The 24254-nt window shown below is 29.3% G+C and overlaps 3 protein-coding genes across 3 annotated transcripts in view; 1 reads left to right on the forward strand and 2 right to left on the reverse strand.

Annotated features, from left to right (window-relative positions):
* Positions 1-10250, reverse strand: part of LOC101510783 (amino acid transporter AVT1E) — a 13562-nt gene extending 3312 nt beyond the window's left edge. The window contains exons 1-6 of the mRNA XM_004514339.4: positions 9880-10250; positions 9069-9352; positions 8284-8498; positions 7690-7713; positions 7406-7586; positions 6973-7192 (exon numbers count right to left, since the gene is read on the reverse strand). Of these exons, the coding sequence (XP_004514396.1) occupies positions 6973-7192; positions 7406-7586; positions 7690-7713; positions 8284-8498; positions 9069-9352; positions 9880-10073 (1118 nt within the window). The 5' untranslated portion in view covers positions 10074-10250. The remainder of the gene's footprint in view (positions 1-6972; positions 7193-7405; positions 7587-7689; positions 7714-8283; positions 8499-9068; positions 9353-9879) is intronic.
* A 7273-nt stretch (positions 10251-17523) lies between these two features.
* On the reverse strand, positions 17524-19150 carry LOC101510131 (uncharacterized). Its single transcript, XM_004514337.3, has 2 exons — positions 18771-19150; positions 17524-17829 (listed from the first exon to the last, which is right to left on the reverse strand). The coding sequence occupies exons 1-2, from the start codon at positions 19028-19030 to the stop codon at positions 17691-17693; spliced, it is 399 nt and encodes a 132-aa protein (XP_004514394.1). The 5' UTR covers positions 19031-19150; the 3' UTR covers positions 17524-17690.
* Positions 19151-22410: 3260 nt separating this feature from the next.
* LOC140919818 (uncharacterized) lies at positions 22411-23183 on the forward strand. Its single transcript, XM_073366469.1, has 3 exons — positions 22411-22538; positions 22692-22803; positions 23079-23183. The coding sequence occupies exons 1-3, from the start codon at positions 22411-22413 to the stop codon at positions 23181-23183; spliced, it is 345 nt and encodes a 114-aa protein (XP_073222570.1).
* The last annotated feature ends 1071 nt before the right edge of the window (positions 23184-24254 follow it).

The raw sequence follows: 24254 nt of genomic DNA on the forward strand, positions 1-24254 counted from the left end.
TATATATATATATATATATATATATATATATTCTTTGCATTTCTATGTATTCACTAATATCTACTTAGTACTCACTGATTTTCACTAGAGTTGTTAATATTTTCTCCTATGTTGAATTATATACTATTATTCATTCATTCATTTGTAATATTTGAAGAATTGATTTTTAGATTATGATAAGATGTTATATGTTGTCATTATATATCAAATTTCTTATAGCAAAGATTGATACATAATTTTTAATGTTTGGTTGTGTTTCAATTTTTTATTTAGTTGTTTAGTTATATCTTCGTATTTGAAATTCTTAAACTTTATATTTATAATTATTTTAGTCGTAGGGCTATGGAAGAAATCTACATGAAAAATCATCTATGTAAGTACTTAATTTATGGATATTTAATAGTATTAGATAACATATAATTTAATGATCTATACATAGACAACTTATTGGAACTAGTTAGTACATAATTGAAATGGGGAAACTGAATTTTTTATTGAATTTAAACATAATGCGAGTTTACAATTCTGTTAGGGCATAATTGATAAACGTGTTACAACAATATCTACTCCAAGAATTTGAGAGTTTGACCTCTCCCTTCCCAATAACCACTCCGAAATTTGCCGCCTTCCTTTTTCTAATTTCCTAATTTTATTTGCTCCATAGCTGCTCTAGAGCAGTAGTTACTGTTTGATTTACAACTTAAACTGACACAATAACAACCTAAATAAAAAATAATTTTCATACAAATTCAGTTCCCACTTAAAATTATAACTCTTAACCCTTCTCTTATAATATTTAGTTATAAGAGGCCTAACAATACTCCCTTTCCAAAGAGTCAGCTTGTCCTTAAGGTGAAAAGAAGGGAATTGCTCCATAATGGTATCAATAGGTTCTCATGTTGCTTCAAAATCTAGTAGGCCCTTCCACTGAATCAAAACTTCTGCTATGCCACTGGGAGCGTTGCAGACATCTTGTAAAACATCTGGAGTAACTTGCAATTCTAGTTCCTTTGGTAGCATAGGTGGCACAGGTTGAGGGGTAGCTGACAAAGAGATGACCTTCTTAAGTATGGACACATGAAACACTGGATGCAACGACTCCAATCTTCTTTGAAATCTGATATGGTCCATAAAAACGAGGACTTAATTTCTCATTTCTCTTCTTAGCCAACGACCGCAAATGTAGGACTGTAATTTCAAATAAACTCAATCTCCAACCCCTAGTGAAATAAGACATTTGGACTGATCAACATACTTTTTTATTTGATTATGAGCGGTGACCAAATTGCTTTTTAGATCATGCAACATTTGGTCCCTATCTTGTGTCATGATGTTAACTTCTTCAACAACCGAAAGAATAGCAGTCCCTTTTAGGAGATGAGGTGGGTCTCAATCATATAGTGCCTTAAAGGGGGTTAATTTTAGAGTGTTGTCATAATTGGTATTAAACCGAAATTCTGCCCAACTTAGACACTTTGGCCATTGTTTGGGCTTAGTGCCTTTGAGGCATCTCAAGTATGTTTTCAAACACCTATTGACCACTTCAGTTTGTCCATTTGTTTGAGGATGGTAAGCAGAGCTAAATTTGGGTCACATGTCCGCCATTTTGAACAACTCTGACCAAAAATGGCTTAGGAAAATCTTATCTCTGTCAGACACAATAGTAGATGGGAAGCCATGTAGCTTTACTACCTCTTGAAGGAAAATTTCAGCAACATCTATTGTAGTGAAATGATGACTAAGTGCTAGAAAATGAGCATATTTAGTCAATCTATCCACTACTACGAGAATGACATTTTTACCTTGAACCTTAGATAATCCTTCAATGAAACCCATAGATATATCAGTCCAAACCTGATTGAGTATAGATAGTGGTTGAAGAATGCCTACAAGAGACAAAGCTTGATACTTGTTCAGTTGACACACCTCACAATTGACCACATGCTGCTGGATATCTTTTCTCATTCCTCCCAATACACAACCTCATAAATTCTTTTATAGGTTCTGAAAAAGCCAGAGTGTCCCCCCACTGCTAAGTTGTGAAATTGTTGTAGCAAAATGGGAATCCTTGAAGATCCTTTGGATAACACCAATCTGCTCTTCTAGATCCTTGGGAATCATGTTTTTTTTTTCTTGAAGATCCTTTGAATAAGCATTATGATCTTCGATTAGATCTTGTATCAATTTTTGTAACTTAGGATCTCGATAAGTTTTTGACTCCCAATCTTCCACCTCCTCAAAGTGAACTGAAGACAAAACTGCAAATGTCATCTTTCTAGAAAGTGCATCAGCCACACCATTTTCTTTTCCAAGCCTATAATGGATTTCAAAGTCTAGAACCATGAGTTTTGAAGTCCACTTGAAATATTCTTCACACATTACTCGTTGTTCGGTTAGAAATTTTAGGTTCTTCTGATTGGTGATGATGACGAAATGCCTTCCTAGTAGGTAATGTCGCCACTTTTGAACAACCATCACAATAGCCATCAACTCTTTTCATAAACTAACTTAGATTGTGCTCTGTCTGATAATGTTTGGCTTAGAAAAGCCACTGGTCTTCCCTCCTGCAATAAAATTGCACCAATCCCTTGTTAGTTGCATTAGTTTCTATGGTAAAGGTTTTAGAGAAATCTGGAACAATGAGTGTTTGTAATCTTGCCACCAATTTCTTGAGTTGTTCCAAGGCAGAGTTTGGGCATCACTATTCCATTGGAAGTTGTCTTTCTTCAAAAGTTGGGTCAAGGGCCTAGCTATCTTGCCATAATCTCTGACAAATCTTCGATGATACTCTCTCAACCCAAAAAATCCTCTTAAGGCCTTGATGTCCTTGGGTGTTGGCCAATATAACATAGCTTCAATCTTCTTTGGATATGCTGCAACTCCACCTGCTGAGATGATATGACCTAAATACTCTAATTGAGTTTGCCCAAAAGTGCATTTTTTTCTTGTTGACAAATAATTGATTCTCTTTCAACAAAGCTAGGACAACCTTTAAATATCTTTGGTGTTTCTGTTCATCTGTACTGTAAACCAAGATGTCATCGAAGAAAACCAACACAAACTTTCTCAAGTACAACTTAACACTTCATTCATAAGGAATTGAAAATTAGAAGGGGCATTCGTAAGTCCAAAGACATGACAATAAACTCATAATGCCCTTCATGAGTTCTAAAAGTTGTTTTTGGAATGTCTGCTTCCTGCATCCTAATTTGATGATACCCCGATTTTAGGTCCAATTTTGAAAAGATCATTGTGCCTCCCAATTCATCAAACAACTCGTCAATAATAGGAATATGGAACTTATCTGGTATGATTCTCTTATTCAAAGCCCTGTAATCTACACAAAAGCGCCACCCGCCATCTTTTTTTTCACTAAAATGATTGGGCTAGAATAAGGGCTCACACTTGGTCTTATTATACCATAATTCAACATATCATCTACTAATCTTTCTATTTTATTTTATTTTATTTTTGATAGTGTGGTTACCTATAAGGCCGTATATTGGGAATATTGGCACTTTCCTTCAAGATAATAGCATGGTCTTGCCTTCTTGTAGGGGGTAGCCCTTAAGGTTCTTGAAAAACATCACCATATTATTCTAAAATAGATGTTGTCCATTCTGGATTTTCATCTGTAACTTCAGTTTCGGCTTGTAGTTGGTGGTATTCCACTAAGAATCCTTGGCCTTGATCATTTAACGCTTTCAAAAGAGACTTTAGAGATGCTACAACTCTAGTTAAATCGATGTCCCCTTTCAAAGTGTGATAACCATTGGCTCTTATTTCTCCCAGACCAGCCAACCATTCCATCCCCAACACTGCATCCACTCCTTCAAGATCAAAGACATAAAAATCTTGTTGCACTTTGAGTCCTTGCATCACCAATTCTAATTGAGGACACACTCCTTCACAATCAAGTTTTCTCCCATCTCTTACTTCCACTGTGTATATGGAGGTAGCAAATATTTGCAAATTATGTTCCTTCACAAAAGTGGCTAAAATGAAATTATGTGAAGCTCCACAATCTACAAGGACCATAACATGTTCCTCGCCAACCATTCCCCATAACTTAATGGTTTTCTTTGAAGTGAGACCAACAATGCTACACATAAACAATTTGAGGTCTTTCAATTCTCCCTTCACTTCCACTAGATTCGGTTCCTACAATTCACATTACTCTTCTTCCTCACCCAAAACCAACACGTGCAACTGCTTGTTACCACACACATGGCATGAACTAAACCTCTCATCATAGTGAAAATATAATCCCTTCTGTGACTTCTCCTGCATTTCAACCTCAGTTAACCTTTTGAATTCTCTACCTTTGAAATTTCTAGGAAGCTTTGCAACACTTCCTTCCACTGAAGAACTTCCAACTCCGGACATTGTAGTTTGCGTTTATTGCTTTTTCCCTGGCTCTCATGTCATTGTTCTAGTATTGTTGTAAGTTCTCATTGGTTTACCCCCAAAACTCGCGGAATTGTTCCCCTTGGTGACTAAATTGTTCTTCTCATCAACTCTTTAAGAAAAGTACATTAATTCCTCAAAGAGTCTCCACTGGGTGTAATTTTAATTATGCTCTTATCACTTCCTTAAGTCCATTCAAAAAGATTCCTTTCAAAATGTTGGTTCTACACATTTGAGTGGGCATGCGTACAATTCAAATTTTTCTCGATACTCTTCTACTGACCCTGTTTGTTTGAGAATTAATAACAATTCAAAAGGGCTTTCAACCATAGAAGGTTGTAAATGCTTAATCATATCGACAACAAAAATCGTTCCAAGTAGGATGTTGAGTAGAAAATTTCCACCATTGGTACCATGTCAAAGTATTTCCCTCCATTGCCACCATTACCGCTTGCAACCTCTCTACCTCAGATATTCCTTTCATATCAAAGTATCTCTCCACCCTAGTCGTCCATTCATACACATCTTCACCATCAAAGACAGGTGTTTCTAATTTCCTTCACCTTCCAACCATGTTTCGTGAGTCTAGGGAATTTTATGGCCTCTCTCCATAGTACACAGCGCAACTCCCATCGCTGGAATCATCTTCCTGCCTCGCGTGAAATAGCCTAACAACATCAGCCAAGTCATTCAATGGGCGCCTGGTTTCCAACCGCTCAACCCTGTCTTGTTCTATATGTTTTTTTCTATGTTTTACGCAAAGCCAACAATCCTTCAAACCCTTGTTCTAGAAACTTCCATACATGCTTCCATATTGCGCGTAAATGCCATGAATTTCTCCTGGATTTTTGTTGTTTTGATACCAGTGTTGGAACTGGTTAGTATATAATTGAAATGGGGAAACTGAATTCTTTATTGATTTTAAATAGAATGTGAGTTACAATTCTGTTAGGGCAGAATTGATAAACGTGTTACCACAATATCCACTCTAAGAATTTGAGATATTGGCATCTCCCTTCACAATAACCACTCAGAAGTTTGCTGCCTTCCTTTTTCTAATTTTCTACTTTTATTTGCTCCATAACTGCTCTAGAGCACTAGTTATTGTCTGATATGCAACTTAAACTGACACAATAACTGCCTAAATAAAAAATAACTGCCATACAAACTCAGTTCCCACTTAAAATTCTAACTCTTGACCCTCATCTTATAATATTTAGTTATAAGAGACCTAACACAATTCTACAAGACAATAGTTAGATGTGTGGATATTATGTGACGAAAAATATGTTTAACATGTCCCACCAAAAATTGTTCAAGTATTTGAAGAGGTTATATAATTTTAAAATTTTATACCTCTATATTGTTTAACGAAAACTATGTAATTTCTTATTTTTACCATATTATCTTAGTTAGTTTACTTATATGTTTGAACTTGTAGATATTCGATAGCTTATCACAGATGGAGAAAAATTGTTATTGAACATATCACACAACTTTATGCTAAATTATTTTGGAAAATAATCAAATATCAAAAAGAGAAGACATTGGAACAACAACAAAATGAAGAGAAAGAAAGTACGACAAAATAAAGAAGATAAAAAAAAAAAAAAAGCTTTTAATTGTTTAATGTATAAGTATGAATTTGCGCTTGTGGTGCAATTTGCTATTTAATATGTGTTGCACATTTTGTTATATGAAGTATAAAATTTCAAGCACATTTAATGAAATTTCTATTTAAATCAAACTTTTACTGGGGGCTTATAAGCCCCCAATATTTTGATAATTTTGAGATTTTCTTGAAAAAATTAAAAAAAAAATTTGTAAGAAATATAAATAAAAAATTCTAAAAAAAAAATGATTTTTTTTCTCAAATAAAAAAAATCGACATTTTTTGTCGGTAAAAAAATCGAAAAAAATTTAAAAATAATTGTCAATTTTTTTAAAATGTGGGCCTATAGTCCCACTAAGCCCACAAAATTTTAGGGGGCTGAGGCTTTCTTTTTGGGGGCCTTTTAAATTATAAATTTTTTTTGTCCCTCCAACATGTAGGCTTGGGGCCAATAATTAGAGGCCTTGTCAAATTGACAACTCTATTTATGACATCTATTTTATTTAAAAACATGTGTTATAAGTTGACATATAACAATGGTTTCTTGGAAAATCAGCGTTATAGGTCCTACTTAGCTATTAACTTGGTTTTTTTATTACAAAAGCTGGTGTTAAAAGTCAAGAATAATCGGTGTAAAATGTCTTTTCTGCAAGTGTGTTACAACTCAAATGTCTCAAACAAATATTAATAAAATGTCACCTTGAAATTAATCTAATTTTGTGAATGAAAATTGATTTGATATTTGTAATAATTAAAATGTGATGCTAAGTATTGAGAAAGTGTAGATATGGACCATCTATATTAAATGCACCTATATAACAAATCATTGATATATTAGAATATCAATCTTTTATTTTCTCATACTAATTAAGATATTTTTTCTTTATTTTTTAAAATGAAAATTCTTTATAGAGGAGAAAAACTCAAAATTGAATGAAGGAATTTATGCTAACCTGATATATAGAACTAATGGGAATTTGGATGGCTCCTTCATGGAAGAGTAGACATTTGGAAAAACTGCATGGCCAGCAAATCCAAAACCAAAGAGACCAATTGATACAGATAGGTTTTCAATGTCTAAAATTTTTCCTCCTGGATTAAATCCAATTTGGTCTACAGCTCCAACCCAAAACAAGCATAGTGCTACAAGTAATGTTGCAAATATTCCTCCAACTGTGTACAAAATTAACATTCATTACGGCACTACTAGAAATTTGCTATTTAGTGACCGATTCAGAGACTGAATCATTCAAATTATTGACCAAACATATCTTTTTCAAAAATTTGATCGCAAAAGTACTTTAGTTCGTCTACTTGCTACAATTCAAAGTGCTGGAAAAATTGTAAAAGAATTAATGAACATATGATTTTGATAAAGAAACTAACCTGAAATATATGAAAGCAGGCTTAGATTTTTCAACCAAACTGTTGGTAGAACAAGAAGAGCTGCAGTGATGGCAAAAACTTGATGTGAACTAAGTTGAGTTCCTGCTAAGGTCATGGATGTATTGGGGAAAAGTGATGTGAGGTTATCACTTACAAGTATTAAAAACTCAACACAAGAAGCCTACAAATAAAAACCATGCACCTTTTAGCATATATATATATGAATCAATTTATCAAAAGAATATATAAAAAGAATTGCAAATAGATCAAACTCTTGGGCTTACAAATAGTTCCATGTATAAAATGATCTGCAATTCAACAAAATATAGTTGTTAGATTTCAATTGATATTCGTAAACACACAAACACACACACATACATAAAAGTTGTTTTGATGAATTACGGTCAAATACCACTAATGTGGCCTCAATCACAGTCATACAAATTCTTGATGTCGTAGTCAAGATTGCAGTTGAAGATATTTTCTTAATATTATTAAATAGCACTTATAGTAGTGCTATAACACTATAACATAGTTGATTTTGAACAAATGGTTATTGTTCCGCAGGACATTATTTATTGCAAAATATTGTGTAATGAAATTTGAAAAAAAAACACTATTTTCTATACAATTGACAACGGTTATCTAGCTAAAACACTTAATTATTACTTGATAGTTGTAAGCATAGTTCTAAATTGAAGTATTTCAAAAACAATATAAATGTTCTAAAGGTCTCTCCGCAACATCATCACAACTACAATTGCAACCACATGCATCGACCACATTCGTTTGTATTTTATTGTAGTATCAAGGTTTGTAATGTAATCGCAACTACAACCACAATTTAGAACAATGCATGTAAGACTTGTTGTACTCACCGAGATTCCCAATCGACCAGCGATTCCGAAAGCAGCCTGGCCAATATCTGGATAACTATTAACTCCAGGATGGCTCTGTAAACATCTCAACAATAAAATTCCAGTATAGCAACAAATCGCAGCAAACATTAGCAGTAATAAAAAGCTCAACCACCCTCCTTCTTTTATTGCATATGGAATGGTCATCATTCCTATCCCACATAATATATTGGTTCCTAAATTGAAAACAAAAAACTATATGTTAGTTCTAATAGAAACTAATAAAACATTCAATTCTGTATCTCTTTGTTAATAATTCAAAATTAAAATAAAATAAAAATGTTTCAATATACCTGCAAATTAGATATAATTACTAGATTTCAATGCACACAAAGTGAAATTTTACTATTGTTAATTTGCATTGTGACTACATTTGAGTTAACTTGCATACCAAAAAATGTTTCTAATTCCTTTGTCGTTAAATTTAGTGATAAGATGAGAGACAAACAGCTAGTGATTTGCGAAGCTACACAAAGCACATAGTTATCTATAACATCTGCATATACACTTTGATATATCTATGCCTTAGTACTAATTCCAGAGTAGTCAATCACAGATGTGGAAAAAAGCGATTTATTCAATATGCTACATTACTATAGTGCTACTGTATCAGTTATTTGACAATATTTTGTACTAAATAGCGTTTAGTTGAAATCCACTATTTTATAACGCTATAGCTTCTATTTAACACTGAGTAACTCTATTGAGATGAAAAATTATAGAACAAATTAAGATGGTACAGTTACCATTTATTACTGATTGAGCAAAGGAACATTGCCTCTGTGTTGGTGGAAATTCAGTGGCAGAAATTTTAGGAGTGCTGATAAGTGATTGAACATGAGATACTGAAGTAGGTTTCTCTTGTTTGACAGATGTTTCCTCATAAACAAGAGGTACAATCAATGAATTTGAATTATCATCATGGCATTCCTTAGAGAGGTAACTATTCTTCCCTGCTGATCCAATAAGCTTTAGGAAACTTATTCCTGGTGGTGTTACACTTACATTTGTTAACATGTCCATAGATGTCCTACACATAATCAAAAAAGATATTCATCAGCTTCGTCGGCGAAATACATACATAATATAATGGTTAACGAAACATCAATCGTTACCGGTGAACACATAAATCCAATACTATAAGAGTATTGTTCTTCAATCACAACATAACATATAATATAAAATAAATAGTCTACATGTTTTGTCGTGATTGAAGAACAACATTAAATACATTCATGGAGTATCAAAATTTTCTTGAAAAATAATTTACTTCTTGGTGTGTGTTATCGTGCATGAAAATATGTTGCAATGCTCACATCCATATTCAAATTAATTGGCCTATAAATTTTATATTATTTGATAATATAACTATGCATGAATTTTATTAAGTTAATGAGAGTAGCAATTCGTATATGAAAAATTATAGCAGACACATTTAATAATGACTCTATACATAAAATTGAATGTAGAGAAAAAGTAATGACATAAATAAAAAAACATAGATACAAAAAAAAAAAAAAAAAATTCGGTTAACCATAATGAAGAAATGGATATTACCTATAGGTTTGAGGCCATGTGGTATTAAAGTAAATTTCATTGGATAAATTTCGTGCAGGAGGTGAATTATCTGATTCAGAATCATCCAAATTTTCAAAAACCCTATCTGCTTGATTTTCTTCATCATCCGTTTGAAAATCATCCTGACGGTCAGGACCAAGATCCTCATCTAGCTTCATCTTACCTCTTTGCATACCCTTGTAATCAAACGTTGTAAGGTTGTGTTCCTTAATTTTCTCTAAACTATGTGTCTTACAAAAAGATAGTAAAATGTGTCTGAATTCAAAGAATAATGTTGAGGTTGCTTAGAACTACCTTGGCATACAAAAGTTTGTCACATATGGAGGAGATGGCTTGTGATATATTTACTATTATTTTTTGTTTTGTTTTCATTAGCTAACACAAAAGATAAATTGAATTATTAATATAACAATTCATGCGAAAATCTTATTTTTAATTGTTTTTTAATTATTTTGAAAAAAAAAAACTAAAATAATATTTAAATAATTACTTCCTAGCTTATTTGTCCATAGTAACTAAATTTCAAGAGTTGACCTGCTTAACCCCTTGATCCCAGTAAAGCAAAAACTTAATAGGTTCATTAGATTCTTCCCTCTATGAAAAGTTTTTAAAATAATAAATATTTTAAATTAGTAGGATATGTTGCCAAATCAATGATTACATATTAGGAATAAGTTCTAGTAAACAAAAAATATAAAGAATTAATTATCTTAAGTCAAATCACGTTTTATTAATGTATTAGTTTTTTTATTAAAAAGAAAGTCAAAATTTTTGTCACTAATTTAAATTTCTGACAGAATAGCAAATAAATTACGACCTCACCTAAAACACAAATTCGGTACAAATATTGAATGATTCAACCTTTCACATAAACATACCTCATTTACCACTTCAATAATAAAATAAACTATTCTAGAAGTGTATTGAAATGATATTTTAATAGATTTTTAATTATAATAAAATTTATTAGTATTCGATTAAAATTTTAAAAGAATATAAATAATTTGCATGGTATATTTAATTAAGATTGTTTTTACAATACAACAAAATTTAATGGTATTTAATTAAAAAAAATTACAACTTATAAAATGTCTCTTGGTATCAAAAAAATATATAGATTTTATCAGATTGTTTTGTGGAGTAGATTTTCTGAAACTTTTTAGTTAAAATAAACTGATTAAACTATTGTAGAGGTGTATTGAAATGAGACTTTAATAGATTTTTAATTATAATAAAATTTATTAGTATTCGATTAAAATTTTTAAAAAAATATAAATAATTTGCATGGTATTTAATTATGATTATCAAGATTGTCTTTCCAAAATGGTATTTAATTAAAAAAATTACAACTTATAAAATGTCTCTTGGTATTAAAAAATATATAGATTTTAAAAGATTGTTTTGTGGAGTGGATTTTAGGAAACTTTTTAGTTAAAATACACTGATTAAACAATCCCACAAAACACTTGAGAATACATGAGAATCAGTTTTTTATACCATTGACTCTTCCACATCCCACACTATTCTGGCGCTACAAGAAAATCTTTCATTTGTGGTCAACTTAAAAAAGATTTTGTGATTGAAAAAAAATTATCACAAATTACCGATAAAAAAAACCTTCACAAATATTAAAATTCAAATTGGTTATTATTTGTGGTTGAAAAAACTCAAAAAAAAAAAAAATTGGCTGATGGAAAAAGTTATTTGAATTTATGGCGACCAATACCCTCAACATAGACTTTGTTGATTCAAAATATAAGCAGAACTTTGTAACTATATTATTTTTAAAATTGGTTATAATATTATTTTTAAACTTTAGTGTTAGTAAAATTTGTTAAAAAAATGTACTAGTAAAATATTTAAATTGTAAAATTTATAATCAAATTAAAATGTAGTTATTTTTTAAAATATTGATGAAGTGTTATTTTTTTTATTATAGTTATTTTGGCTATTATGATTTATTATGTTCGTATAATAGAATTTTATTAAGAAATTGTAATTTTTTTAACAAAAATATAATACTTATGAAAAAAAAATTATAACATTGATCTAATCCTAAAATATGTAATATTATAAATATTAAATATTTTTATATTATTTTTAAAATATATAAAGGGTACATCATTCGAAATGTTAGTAGATTTATCACGAAAAAAATTAGAAATTATGTTGTTTACATAAAGGGTCTGTTTGTTTAAGATTTTTATAAAAATGATTTTTATAGTATTTTATATTTTTGTTATAGCATTTTTGAAAAGTATTTTTAAAAATAAAGTTTCAAATTAAAAATTGGTTCAAATAGTTTATTTATTCTCTACAACTTTTTTTGGATAATGAAATTTCAAAAAATGATTAAAATAAAAAGTTATTTCGAGAAGCTCTTAATAAAAATTATTTTTTGAAAGATACCTTTTTAAAAAAAATGTGATTTTTTTCATGTTAAAATCTCTAATAATAAATATTTAAGTTATTGAATGTCAAAATCATATTTTCCTAGAATGAATGGTCTTAAATAACTTTTTGCTAACAAGATTGAAGAGTTTCTCAATTTGTAAGAATGAGAAAATTGTAGAAGATGCATGGGGATGGGATTTTCTTGTTTTTTATGTCGATGTAGACGTTTTAAGAGTGAAGATGAAATATGAGTTCATTTATATGACAATGGATTTGTGCCTAACAATTGGATTTGGACCAATCACGAGGAAGAGTCTCTGACAACGCATAGTACTGGTATACGTGTGGAGAATAACATAGCTCCTTTAAGTAATACTAACATATTAGATGTAGATTATTATAACTATCAACACTTTAAGGTGATCAATGATATGATTTCAGATGTTGTTGAGGTTAATTTTTTATTCAATGAAGATCAATATGACGATACTGATGGACTTCAAATGGAGAATCTCAAAGATTTTATAGTCTTTTGAAAGAGACAAATAAACTGTTGATGTATTCAAGTAATATTTTTATTTTTTATTTTGAGTTTGTCATTCAATGAAGATCAATATGACGACACTTGATGAACTTCCAAATGGAGAAGCTCAAAGATTTTATAGTCTTTTGAAAGAGACAAATAAAATATTGATGTATTCAAATAATATTTTCCATTTTTATTTTGGGTTTGTAAGAATATATTATACATTATTATTTAATTATGGTATTGTTTTATTTTTGATTTGTATGATATAATTTATTAATTTTGAAATGTTTTATTTTGTTTGGTGGTAATAATTTAATTAATATAAAAATTATATATTTATATATATATATATATATATATATATAATATATTTATTTTAATTTATATTTTCAATTTTTAAATTATATTACTATTAATTTTTTTTAATATTAAATTTGATTTTTTTTAATAAAGTTACTGATTTGTGGCAGTCAAAACGACCACAAATGAGATAGTTCGTGGCAGCCTAAACGCTCACAAACGTGTTTTTATATCTATTTCACATGTCTAGCAGCCTAAACTCTCACAAATTTGTGGCGGACTTTTTTATCACAAATTTGTGAGGACTTAAGCCTTCAAAAATGGTGGCAAAAAATACAACATTTGTGCCCGTTTTGACTGTCACCAAATTTTGTGACTCAGTTATTTGTGGTTGTCTTAGGCTGCCACAAATGTGTCTTTTTTAACTGTATTCATTGCCATACCGTGTTAAATTTATTTAATTTTCAGAATATAAATATATACATTGTAGTTTGATGTATGATAGAAATTTTCGTCGAAGGAAGAGTGTTAAACAAAGTTTTGCTAAAAAGGTTGAAGAGTATCTTAATTTTACAAAAAGAGAGAAAACTTTCAAAGATGAAGGGGATAAGATATCTTTGTTGTTTATATCAATATAACATTTTAAGAGTGAAGATAAAATAAAAATACATTTATATAAATATAAATTTTTATTTTCTTTATTTTTAATATTTTTCTCATTATTAACAACTTCAACGTTTACATGTCAATACCTATCATCAATTGAATTTTATTTATTTATTTATTTATTATTTTTATGTCAGTTCACTTTATATTGATTCAATGTATTTTTCTTTGTCGGTCATCAAAACTACGTATTATTTATGTGTTCATGCTACTCATTATTATTATTATTATTATTATTATTATTATTATTAAAAACTATGTCCTTTCAACTTGAAAATGTTTCTTCTGTGCAAGTATTTCTTGTTGCACAAGTTATGTTTCCTCCAAAATTTCATTTTCTAAAACTTATAATCATTATTTGAGTGGAATGTGGCGCTTATGTTTTGTTTTAACCCTCCAATTTTCAAAGAAATAGAACTCTGGAAATATTTTTTAATTTTTAGCCGTCAAGTATATTTTTTCATTGAAGAATTCTCACGGACAACTTATAATGACGTCATTTTTTAACTTCACTTTGAATGTGTAATTAATTGTCAAAATATATATTATTATAATACTCTTAAAATGAATTATTAATCTAATTTGTACATCCTTAAAAAACATAATTGAGATGATAGCAAGAAATATTGCATATTAAGGTAACGTTAATCAAAATAAAAATAAATTGTTCATCTCTTCATGCTTTATTGAGAATTATATAAATAGAACAATGATGGCTAACATGATTTTAATTATGTGGAATTGAATTGGGTGGAAATAATTTGAATTTTAACAAATAAAAGAAAATGTATATTGAGAATATTGTGTTAAAGATTGTGTAGTAATCATTTCACTTCATTGATCACTTAAAATTTATTAAGTCATTTGAAATCTTATAACTTCATAAAATCTTTTCAAATCCTACAAATTATAAAGATATAAATCATTTAAAATCCAAATTATAAATTTTGATTGTTGTAAAATCTTAAAAGTCATTAAAATATTGCAAATTTTTTAATGCAAAAATTGTCTTTTAAAATCATTGTAGTCAACTTAGATTCTTATTATAAGAAAATTATTGAATTGTTTTGGTCTCATTTATAAAGAAAAGTTGTACATACTTCTATTGCTTATATAGTTTTTGTATCTTCACTTAAGATGATTGTCGACTTTTTAGCACCTCTTTGATGACCAAAATAAAATATATAGCATAAGATAAAAGTTATTTTATTTGTTTGAATTTAATATTTGAGGAACTAACAAAATATGAAAAATTAATCTTAAATTTTATCATATCATGTCATTTTAGTTAAAATTCATATCCCAAATATGAGATAAAAATCAACAAGATATAATATAAGAAACAATAATTTACTTAGTTAAATTTATGAAATATAAACATAAACTAATATGATGTTAAATTAAAAATAGTGTATGCTTCTATCACTAGAGTAGTTTTATCATTTATACAATCTAATAAAATTAATAATTTATAACATAAAAATTTAATTATTATTTAAAATTATAAAAATATAAATATTAGTATAATCTATTAAAATAGATATCATTTTTATACAACAGAAGTTTTGTCATTTACATATAATACTATCTTATTGATCTTCATCTTCTTAATTAAATTGAAATTGTTTGTCTTATTTAAAATCTAATTTATAAATATATTATAGTGCACATTGATAACCAATCACATATTGATATCACAACAAATAAAAAACTAAAAAAAGAAAGTTATGTAAATATGTTTGATAAGTTGGTAAGTTGAGATTGATCGTCAATATAAAATAATTTACATTCACAATGCATGCGCCTTTTTATCTTGTATGTTCTTTTAATGTCTTTTTATCATGGTAAACTAGTAAAAGACGTAAATTACACATTTATTATTTTGATTCTAAAGAAATATAATCCACAGCGATTATTTTATTTTCGTAAAATATCAATAATGAGATAAATGTATAAGGTTTTGACAAATGTACTTGTAAAGTACTTGTAAACAAGCTGAAACAACTGATGAAGCAAGTAATATAAGAGAACTGACTATTTTTGTTCAAGGGTCATCAAATTTTGATGGAATCTTGCTTTCTAATGAAGTGTTTGATGATGTTGGAAAAAGAAAAATTAGTTTATTCTATTTAAGGTGGATTTTAGAAAGCACACGACTCTATACATTGATTATATTTAGAGGCAGTAACGTATGAAGTGTATCTCTTCAATGTTCACTTTTTATTTTGGTGAATGATAACCCGACTAACAATTTCTCTTTTGGTTGTGGTCTTTGTTAAGGGGTTCATTTTTCATTGTTCCAAATTTTGTTAGGTGTTGAAGGATTAAATTTGATATTGTCTACATCCATAAATGCGAGTTTATTTAGGGGTTCTTAGGTTGGTTCAGAGGATGAAGATGAATATGATCTTCCTCCCCATGATCCATATGGATCTCTAACATCGAATCACAAGGCTTTGGTTATATTGATGAAGATGGATATGAATCGATCCACCCACCAATGAAGATTGTCCATCAGAAGACGATATACCGCTTTGGTTTTTTGAGGAAGATGTTTCGCTACTTCTACAAGAATTATCAAAAATTAAACAATCATATCAAAATTGTTCTTGATAATTTTTCGTCGTTAGATACCGAATCTTTTTCTTTGGAAAATCTTGGTTTATTGAGTCAACAAGTGACGGTAAAAAAGAAATTGTAGAAAGTTGAGGAAGAAACACTAAATCATTCGATATTTTTTAAATTCGTTATTTATGTTATGTACTTTCACAATGATGACATCTCACTCATTGGACAAGGTGAAAGTTTTTACAAGCCCCTCTGTCTCCATAATGTTTTTGTCACAATTTTTGACCCCATTACGACGTTTGAAGTTGAAAGATCCATTTGGTTCTTCGGTCACCGTAGTGTATGGATCACAATTTTTGACTTGGTGGAAGAAACAAAACAAAGAGAATATTTTGTTTTATGTTATCTTTAAGTTCTCGTAAAGTACAAACAAGTCTTCACACTATTCTATTTGAACCGTTTTTCATCTCTTGCAAGATGTGGTGAGCCATTTTTAGGCATGGATGCTACTTTTCAATGCAAGAATGAGTCAAGATAATGAAAACTTTGCAAAATGAGAACCCATGCATGGAATGACTCAAGATAATATCAATGTATTGCATTAGAGTAATTTTTTGGTATTGGCTTATCAATTCATCTTGTTTTAGTTTAGTTTGTTAATTTATTCTTTCTTCTTATGGTTATATTGGGAGGGTGTTAGAAAATAGTAGTTAGTTAGAATATATGTAATTAGTTAAAGAAGTTAGTTGTAACTCCTTTATGAATTAGTTAAGGGTTGTTAGTATTTAATCATTTATAAATTCTATAAATAGAGTATGATGTATTCATTGTCAACACTAAGTGAATAATATGCTATATATCCTGCTCATCAATATGATCTTCCTCTCCTTGAGCCATAAACCTCTTAACACTAAGTGAGACTTTTAACTCTAAAGTAAAAAAAAAAGGGGGTTGCTAAAGTTTTTTACGTATAAAATTTTAACTACAAAAAAAAAAGATAAAAAAAATTGACGCCCATGAAAAAATTGCAATATTGTACAACCTAAATATGCTTAGAACCATCACTAATAGCAATATTATATTTAACTAGATAACAATAGTGAAGATATTTTGTTCAAACAAGAAAAAAAATTGATTGGGATTTGGAAGGTATTAAGGAACACAGAGAAGAAAACAGATGAGATTTGTTATGCAAGAAATCAGATTTATGTTTTTCTCTCCATACATTATGTAGTTTCATCTCAAAGGAATAAATAGAAGTGGAGAAAATACATATATAAGTACTTAGATTAAAAAAAAGGGAAAAGAAAAAGAAAAGCAGGAACATGTTTTTCTATTTGTCAATTTGGTTAAGTTTGCCCAAACCATCGCAGCGAGCACAAACAATTTGAGTTTGATCTTTTCTTGCTGCATTTGCTCTCAAGGTCACCCCACTTTTCCTAACAAACCCTGCTCCATCACATTCTGGACATCTGCAACATAATACATCATTAACTAAATTAAATTTTTACATGTTTATATTTGTTTTTTGGTGAAGATTACAACTTTATATTTAAACCATCCAAAACAATAATTAATTAATAAAAAAATATTATTAAAAAAACATGTATTTAAAACAAAAATCTAGAACAGAACTCTTTATTTTAAATTGGAGAAGATAATTTTTTTGAATTAATCAAAATGATATTTATAATTATTATTAAAGAGATTTGAAATCAGTACTTCGAAATTACAAAATTAAACTCTTAACAAATGATCTGTACCCAACTTCTCAAGCCAATATAAAGTCAATTTCAAACCAATAAGAATTTAATTAAATTTTTACAATAAAACCATGGATTGATACATAAAACAATAAAAACATTTGTTAAAGAATGTCTTTACAAATGTTAGTTATTAATTTTTGTGTATATTAATTACTTCAAAAAATAATTATCGACCAAAAATTAGACGGAGAATAATAAATTAATTTCATATTTAGATATCTCCATGACTTATGAATTATGATAGAGACATATTTTATTTTTTTATCTTTAATTTTCATCAGTAAAAATGCAATTTTTTATATTAATAAAATATACTAATGCCTATCCAAAGATTTCTCAGAGAAAAAAAATGTTGAGGTTTAAAATTATAGCAGTCTCCAAGTGTAATTTGTTTACGTTATCAAAATCATGATATAATAAACATCACCGAATTTTAAAGACTACAATACAATTAAAATTACGCAAACAATCGATATTCGATAGTATAGAGTTTTGTTTGATATGATATAAGTTTCTATCTAATCATTCAATGTGATATATTTTTTAAAATTTAATTTTTTTTGAATTGAACTTAAGTTTAATTAACACTGGAATTATTATTTAAAATTATGAAAATGAAAATAATGAATGATGATTATGGTGCTTACGTGTCTTTACGAGAGAAGATGATGGGAAATGCAGTTCCAATGAGAGCAACTCCAATAGCACCAGCAACAAGATAAATAGTTCCATCAGCAGATACATCTCCAAATGCTGAAACAACAATTGATGAACATCTATTCTTATTCTTCTCATTATATTGAATCTTGTTACACGACACACTTGTTGATCCTCCAAATGAGAGTTTAGTGTTGTTGGAAATTGTAACATTAGGAATTATAGTTTGCAAAGGAGACATGGATGCCATGTTTCTAACACAAAGCAATCAAACAAACACTTTGATTCAAAGTGAAGGAAGTGAGATTTGGGAAGTGTGTGAGAACTAGGATTAATGACAAATTGTTTATTTTTTATTTTTATTATTGGATCTAAACATGACACGTTGCTGGTTATGTAAATAGATGATTTGAATTATTTATTTGGATAAGGCCACGTCATAACTTTAGATTTCTTAAGTTTTGTGGATAAGACAGGGTGTACAATTTTTGTGAGGTTACATCTCTCTTGCAACAAATTGTTAAATTGGTTATACATTGATACCAATTAATTCTAAATAAATTGATTGTAAATATAATGGTAAAAATTTGATTTTGTAATAAAATTTAAATTTTATTTGAGATAATTATAAAATAATAATTAATATCAAACATTATTAATAATATTTTTTATTTCTAAAAAAATAAATAAATATAAAGTTTTTTATGAAACATGCATTTAAATTAAAAAATAAATAAATTTATGTAAAAATAAATTAAACAATAATTTTAATTTTAATTTAAGTTAAAATAATCAATTCAAAAGAAAAAGTCAATTTCCATTGATACATGTTTTTATATTATTAACATATCATATATTGCCTTTTGTTTTTTTTTATATATATATATATATATATATATATATATATCCAAAATTCCAAAATCATTTTTCAAAAATTTCAATCCAAAAAATGATTACTTTTTCAAACTTTTTGTCTATCGAAAATTTCAAAAACAAAAAATTTAATAGGTACAAATTTTTCTCATGTTTTTTTTTTGTCTATCAGAAATTTCAAAAACGAAAGGATTTAAAAGGTTTTTCTCAACCTTTTTTTTTACCCAAAATTTCAAAAACGGTTTATTTTTTAATAATGAAATTTTTTGAAAACATTCGAAAGTTACTTTTCTTTTTTCACCCACTTCATTCGAAACTTTTAATTATTCGAATCTGACCCTACCAAACCTTTGAAATATTGAAACATTCGAAATACAAAAGTAAGTAAAAATTCGAAACTTCCAAATATTCGAAACATAATTTTATCAGAAATTCGAAAGGTTATATGATGATAAAACTTTCGAAGTTCATTTTTCCCAGAAATAATAAAACTTTCGAAACTTTCATTGAATACGAAACTTTCGAAATGCAGAAAATTTCTAAAGTTTCGAACAATATGAAAGTTTCGAAATGCAAAACTTTCGAACTTATTGAAACTTTCGAAAATTCAACTTTCGGAAGTTTGAAATTCAATGAAAGATTCGAATTTTGAAAAATTAGTAATAAATTTAATTAATAATAAATTTAATTAGTAATAAATTTCAAAATTAGTAATAAATTTCAAAATTAGTAATAAATTTATATTCATAATTTGAAAAATTAGTAATAAATTTCAAAATTAGTAATAAATTTATATTCCTAATTTGAAAGATTAGTTATAAATTTAGTAATAAATTTAATTAATAATTAAAAAAATTGAAAAATTCGAAAGTTTCGAAGTTTTTTAAACTTTCGAAACTGACATAATTCGATTGTTTGAAACTTTCGAAGAATATGTGTTTTGGAAGTTTCAAATTCATCGAAACTTTCGAAATTTTATGAAATTTGTGTTTCGAAACTTTCAAATTCATCAAAAGTTCCGAAAATTATAGTTTCGAAAGTTTCACATTCTTTCAAACTTTCAAAGGTTTCTGGAAAGTTCATTTCAAAACTTTCAGATGTATCGAAAGTTTCCAAATTTGTATTTAATTTTGTTAATTTAAGTTTCAAATGTTTTGAATTTAATTAATGTTTCAAAATATAGAAAAAAAACTCACTTTCAATAATTTCGAAAGTTTCAAACTTTCGTGTTGAGACAAAATCTCTCAATTGGTTTTAATGATAACAAAATTAATTAAAAGATTATGATTGTGTTAATGACTAATCTGTGTTTTTGAGTGTATTTATATAAGTGAACAGGTTATCATTTATTAAGGAAAAAGAAGAAAAATTCTGAGCGTGGAAAGTGCCGAGGATGGCCTCACGAGCTGATGAAACTGTAGTTCTGCATCCTCGCTGTTTTGAATTCATTAAACAAAGGCATAATAGTATTAAAGAATGAATTGTTTGATTCATTCAATAAAGGCAAAATACTATTAAAAATGTTTAAAGAAAGGCCTTTGAAGAAAAGTAGCAAAAATACAAGAGAAAGGTACGAGGAATGATGATACTAGCATGTGCCTATAGTCAATATCTTGAAAAGCTTTCCAAGACTTTATGAAAGCAACTCATCATGTCATAGGCAAAAAGGCTATATGTACCATTATGTGATTAAATAAGATTATAAAGTCAATCTTCAAAAAGGCAAAAACAAACAAGTCTTAAATAACTTGATCACATGTCTTAAGGCAAGGAAAGAAGAAAGAAGGTCTTCACGTGAAGCCTTCACAAAGCCTTGAAGAAAGGAATAAAAAGGACATCACATGTTCTTACAAGGCATTAAATGGAGGAAAGAGAAAAAACTCACATGTGAAGCTTTATGAAGCCATTGAAGAAATAGAATGAAAAGGACTCCACACAATATTCAAACATTAAAGAAAGGAAAGAGAAAAGGACAACACATGTCCCCAAGTGCCAAGAAAACAGTACCTCGTACTTAAACATGGAATGCATATTTTCAAATGAGTTGAATGGCATTTTCGTAAATATGAAGAAAAGCCTTGGCATTTCTCAAATGAATTTTCCAACGGTCATTAAAGGCTTGGCTTATGAAATGAACATCACAAGACCTCTATAAATTGCAGCAAGTTGATCTTCATCAAAAATACAACACATTGCATTAAAAAAGATCATAGATCTTAAAGCTTTCAAGAAGCAACACATTATATCTTCATACTTTCTACAAATCCTACATTAGATCTTTGTTAATCTTTTGAGAAAGTATTTAGAATCAATCACTCTCTTATCACACTGTAATTTCCACGTGAGGTACACTTGGAAATATTTGAAATCTGATTGTAAGCTTGGTGAAGCTTGAGAATACACAAGTTGTAATCATCCTCGGTCAGAGGTTGATCTGTTTGAACAATAGTGAAATCTCACAAGGGTGTGAGGACTGGAAGTAGCCATCTTTGGGTGAACCAGTATAAAAACAGTGTGTGTCAATCTTATATTGCTTCTTAACTCTTTAACTCGTTTTGAATTTGAAAGTTTTAAAAACCCATCATCGGGCTTGCCATCCTCAACAAGAGGATAGTTTTTAAAACACTCGAAAACTATTTTTAACAGCAAAATCGCTATTCAATCCCCATTCTAGTGATATTTAGCTACATCAATTGGCATCAGATCAAGGTCCTCTAGAAGAATACACCTAACAGTGTAAGAGAAAAAGATCCAAAAATGTCTAAAGCTAAGTATATCCCTGAAGGAGGATCATCCAACCGACCTCCCTATTTTGATGGTACAGATTACTACCACTGGAAAGGTAAAATAAGACTATTTCTCATATCACAAGACAACAATATATGGTCGGTGGTAGAAAATGGAGATCATGTCATCAGAACCAACAACGCAGATGCAACCTCCGATGTGAAACCTCAAGCACAATGGACAACTGATGAAAATGCAAATGTACTCCTAAACTCTAAATCTCATTTATTTCTAACGTGTGCTTTGTGCAGGGAAGAGTATGATAGAGTCGAAGAGTGCAAAAGCGCTAAGGAGCTTTGGGACACTCTAAGGATCCATCATGAAGGAACAAGTCACGTGAAGGAAGCAAGAATTGACATGGGAGTAAGAGATTTCGAGCTATTCGAAATGAAGGAAGAGGAAACCATTGATGAAATGTTCTCAAGGTTAACAATCATTTTAAACAACTTGAGATCTCTTGGAAAGGTATACTCCGTTCAAGAAAGGATAAGAAAAATCCTAAGGAGTTTACCAAAAGAATGGAGGCCAATGGTGACTGCCATTACAGAAGCAAGAGACTTGACCAACATGAAGTTGGAAGATCTAGTTGGTACTCTAAGAGCTCATGAACCATTGTTGCTGGCTGACAAACCTAGCAGAAAAGGAAAAATGATTGCGCTAAAAACAAGCCAAGCAGAAAGTTCATCCTTCAAGAAGACGGAAGAGGTCGTGAAAAAGGAAAGCTCGGAGTATCCTCTATCTGAGGAAGAGGAGGACGAACTGGCTCTAATTTCCAGAAGAATCCAAAGGATGATAAATCGAAGAGGACAAGATAGAAGATCTCCTCAAAAAGAAAAAACTGACAAAAGTCAGATAACTTGTTTTGGATGCAACAAGATGGGACACTACAAAACTGAGTGTCCTCTCAACAAAAGGAACTCAAGAAGACTTCCCTACAAAAACAAATCCATGATGATTACTTGGGATGATAGTGACGAGTCATCTTCTGAGCAAGAAAAGGATGAAGAAGCCAACCTATGTCTTATGGCAAAATCAGAAACTGAAAAAGTAAGTATTTCAGAACTATGTCCTTCTTGTGAACAATTAGAAATTGAATTTGACAATCTTTTAAATGACTCAAATACTTTATCTCATAAATGTGGTTTTCTCAAAAATCAACTTTATGAAATAAAGAAACTCAATGAGGAACTTCAAGCAAAGAATGAGAAATATGAAAAAATCATTCTAGATTTGCAGTTATCTCATGAGAAATTATCTGAGCAGCAAGCACTTTTAAATAAAAAGAATGTCAGAATTCATCCTCTGGAAGAGGACACAGAAAAGGAGATTTTAAAAGTAGAAGTTGAAGAACTAAAAAATGACATCACCAACTTTGTTAAATCTACTGAAACTTTTCAAAAGATAATGGGATCTCAATCTGGAATTTTTGACAAAGCTGGTATTGGTTTTAAAAGTTCTCAAAAACAAAAATTGTATGAAATTTTTTTCTTGCCCAAAAAACAAGAGGATAGGCCAAAATGTACTTTTTGCAAAAAACTTGGGCACACTTTCAAAATCTGCCACGCTAAGAAGAAAGCTGAAAATATAAAGAAAGGTTGTTCATTTTGTGGTAAACATGGTCACCATGATTCTATTTGTTATCACAAAAGAAAAATCCTCATAAGAGGAAAAACTAACCAACAAGGACCCAATGCTATATGGGTACCTAAGTTACTTTTAAAACCTAACACAGGTTCATCCTATGATCAACAAAAGAAGGTCTTGGTACTTGGACAGTGGTTGCTCAAGGCATATGACGGGAGATAAGCACTGCT

Source organism: Cicer arietinum, chromosome 3 (genome assembly GCF_000331145.2).
Source record: "Cicer arietinum cultivar CDC Frontier isolate Library 1 chromosome 3, Cicar.CDCFrontier_v2.0, whole genome shotgun sequence".
Classification (NCBI taxonomy): domain Eukaryota; kingdom Viridiplantae; phylum Streptophyta; class Magnoliopsida; order Fabales; family Fabaceae; genus Cicer; species Cicer arietinum.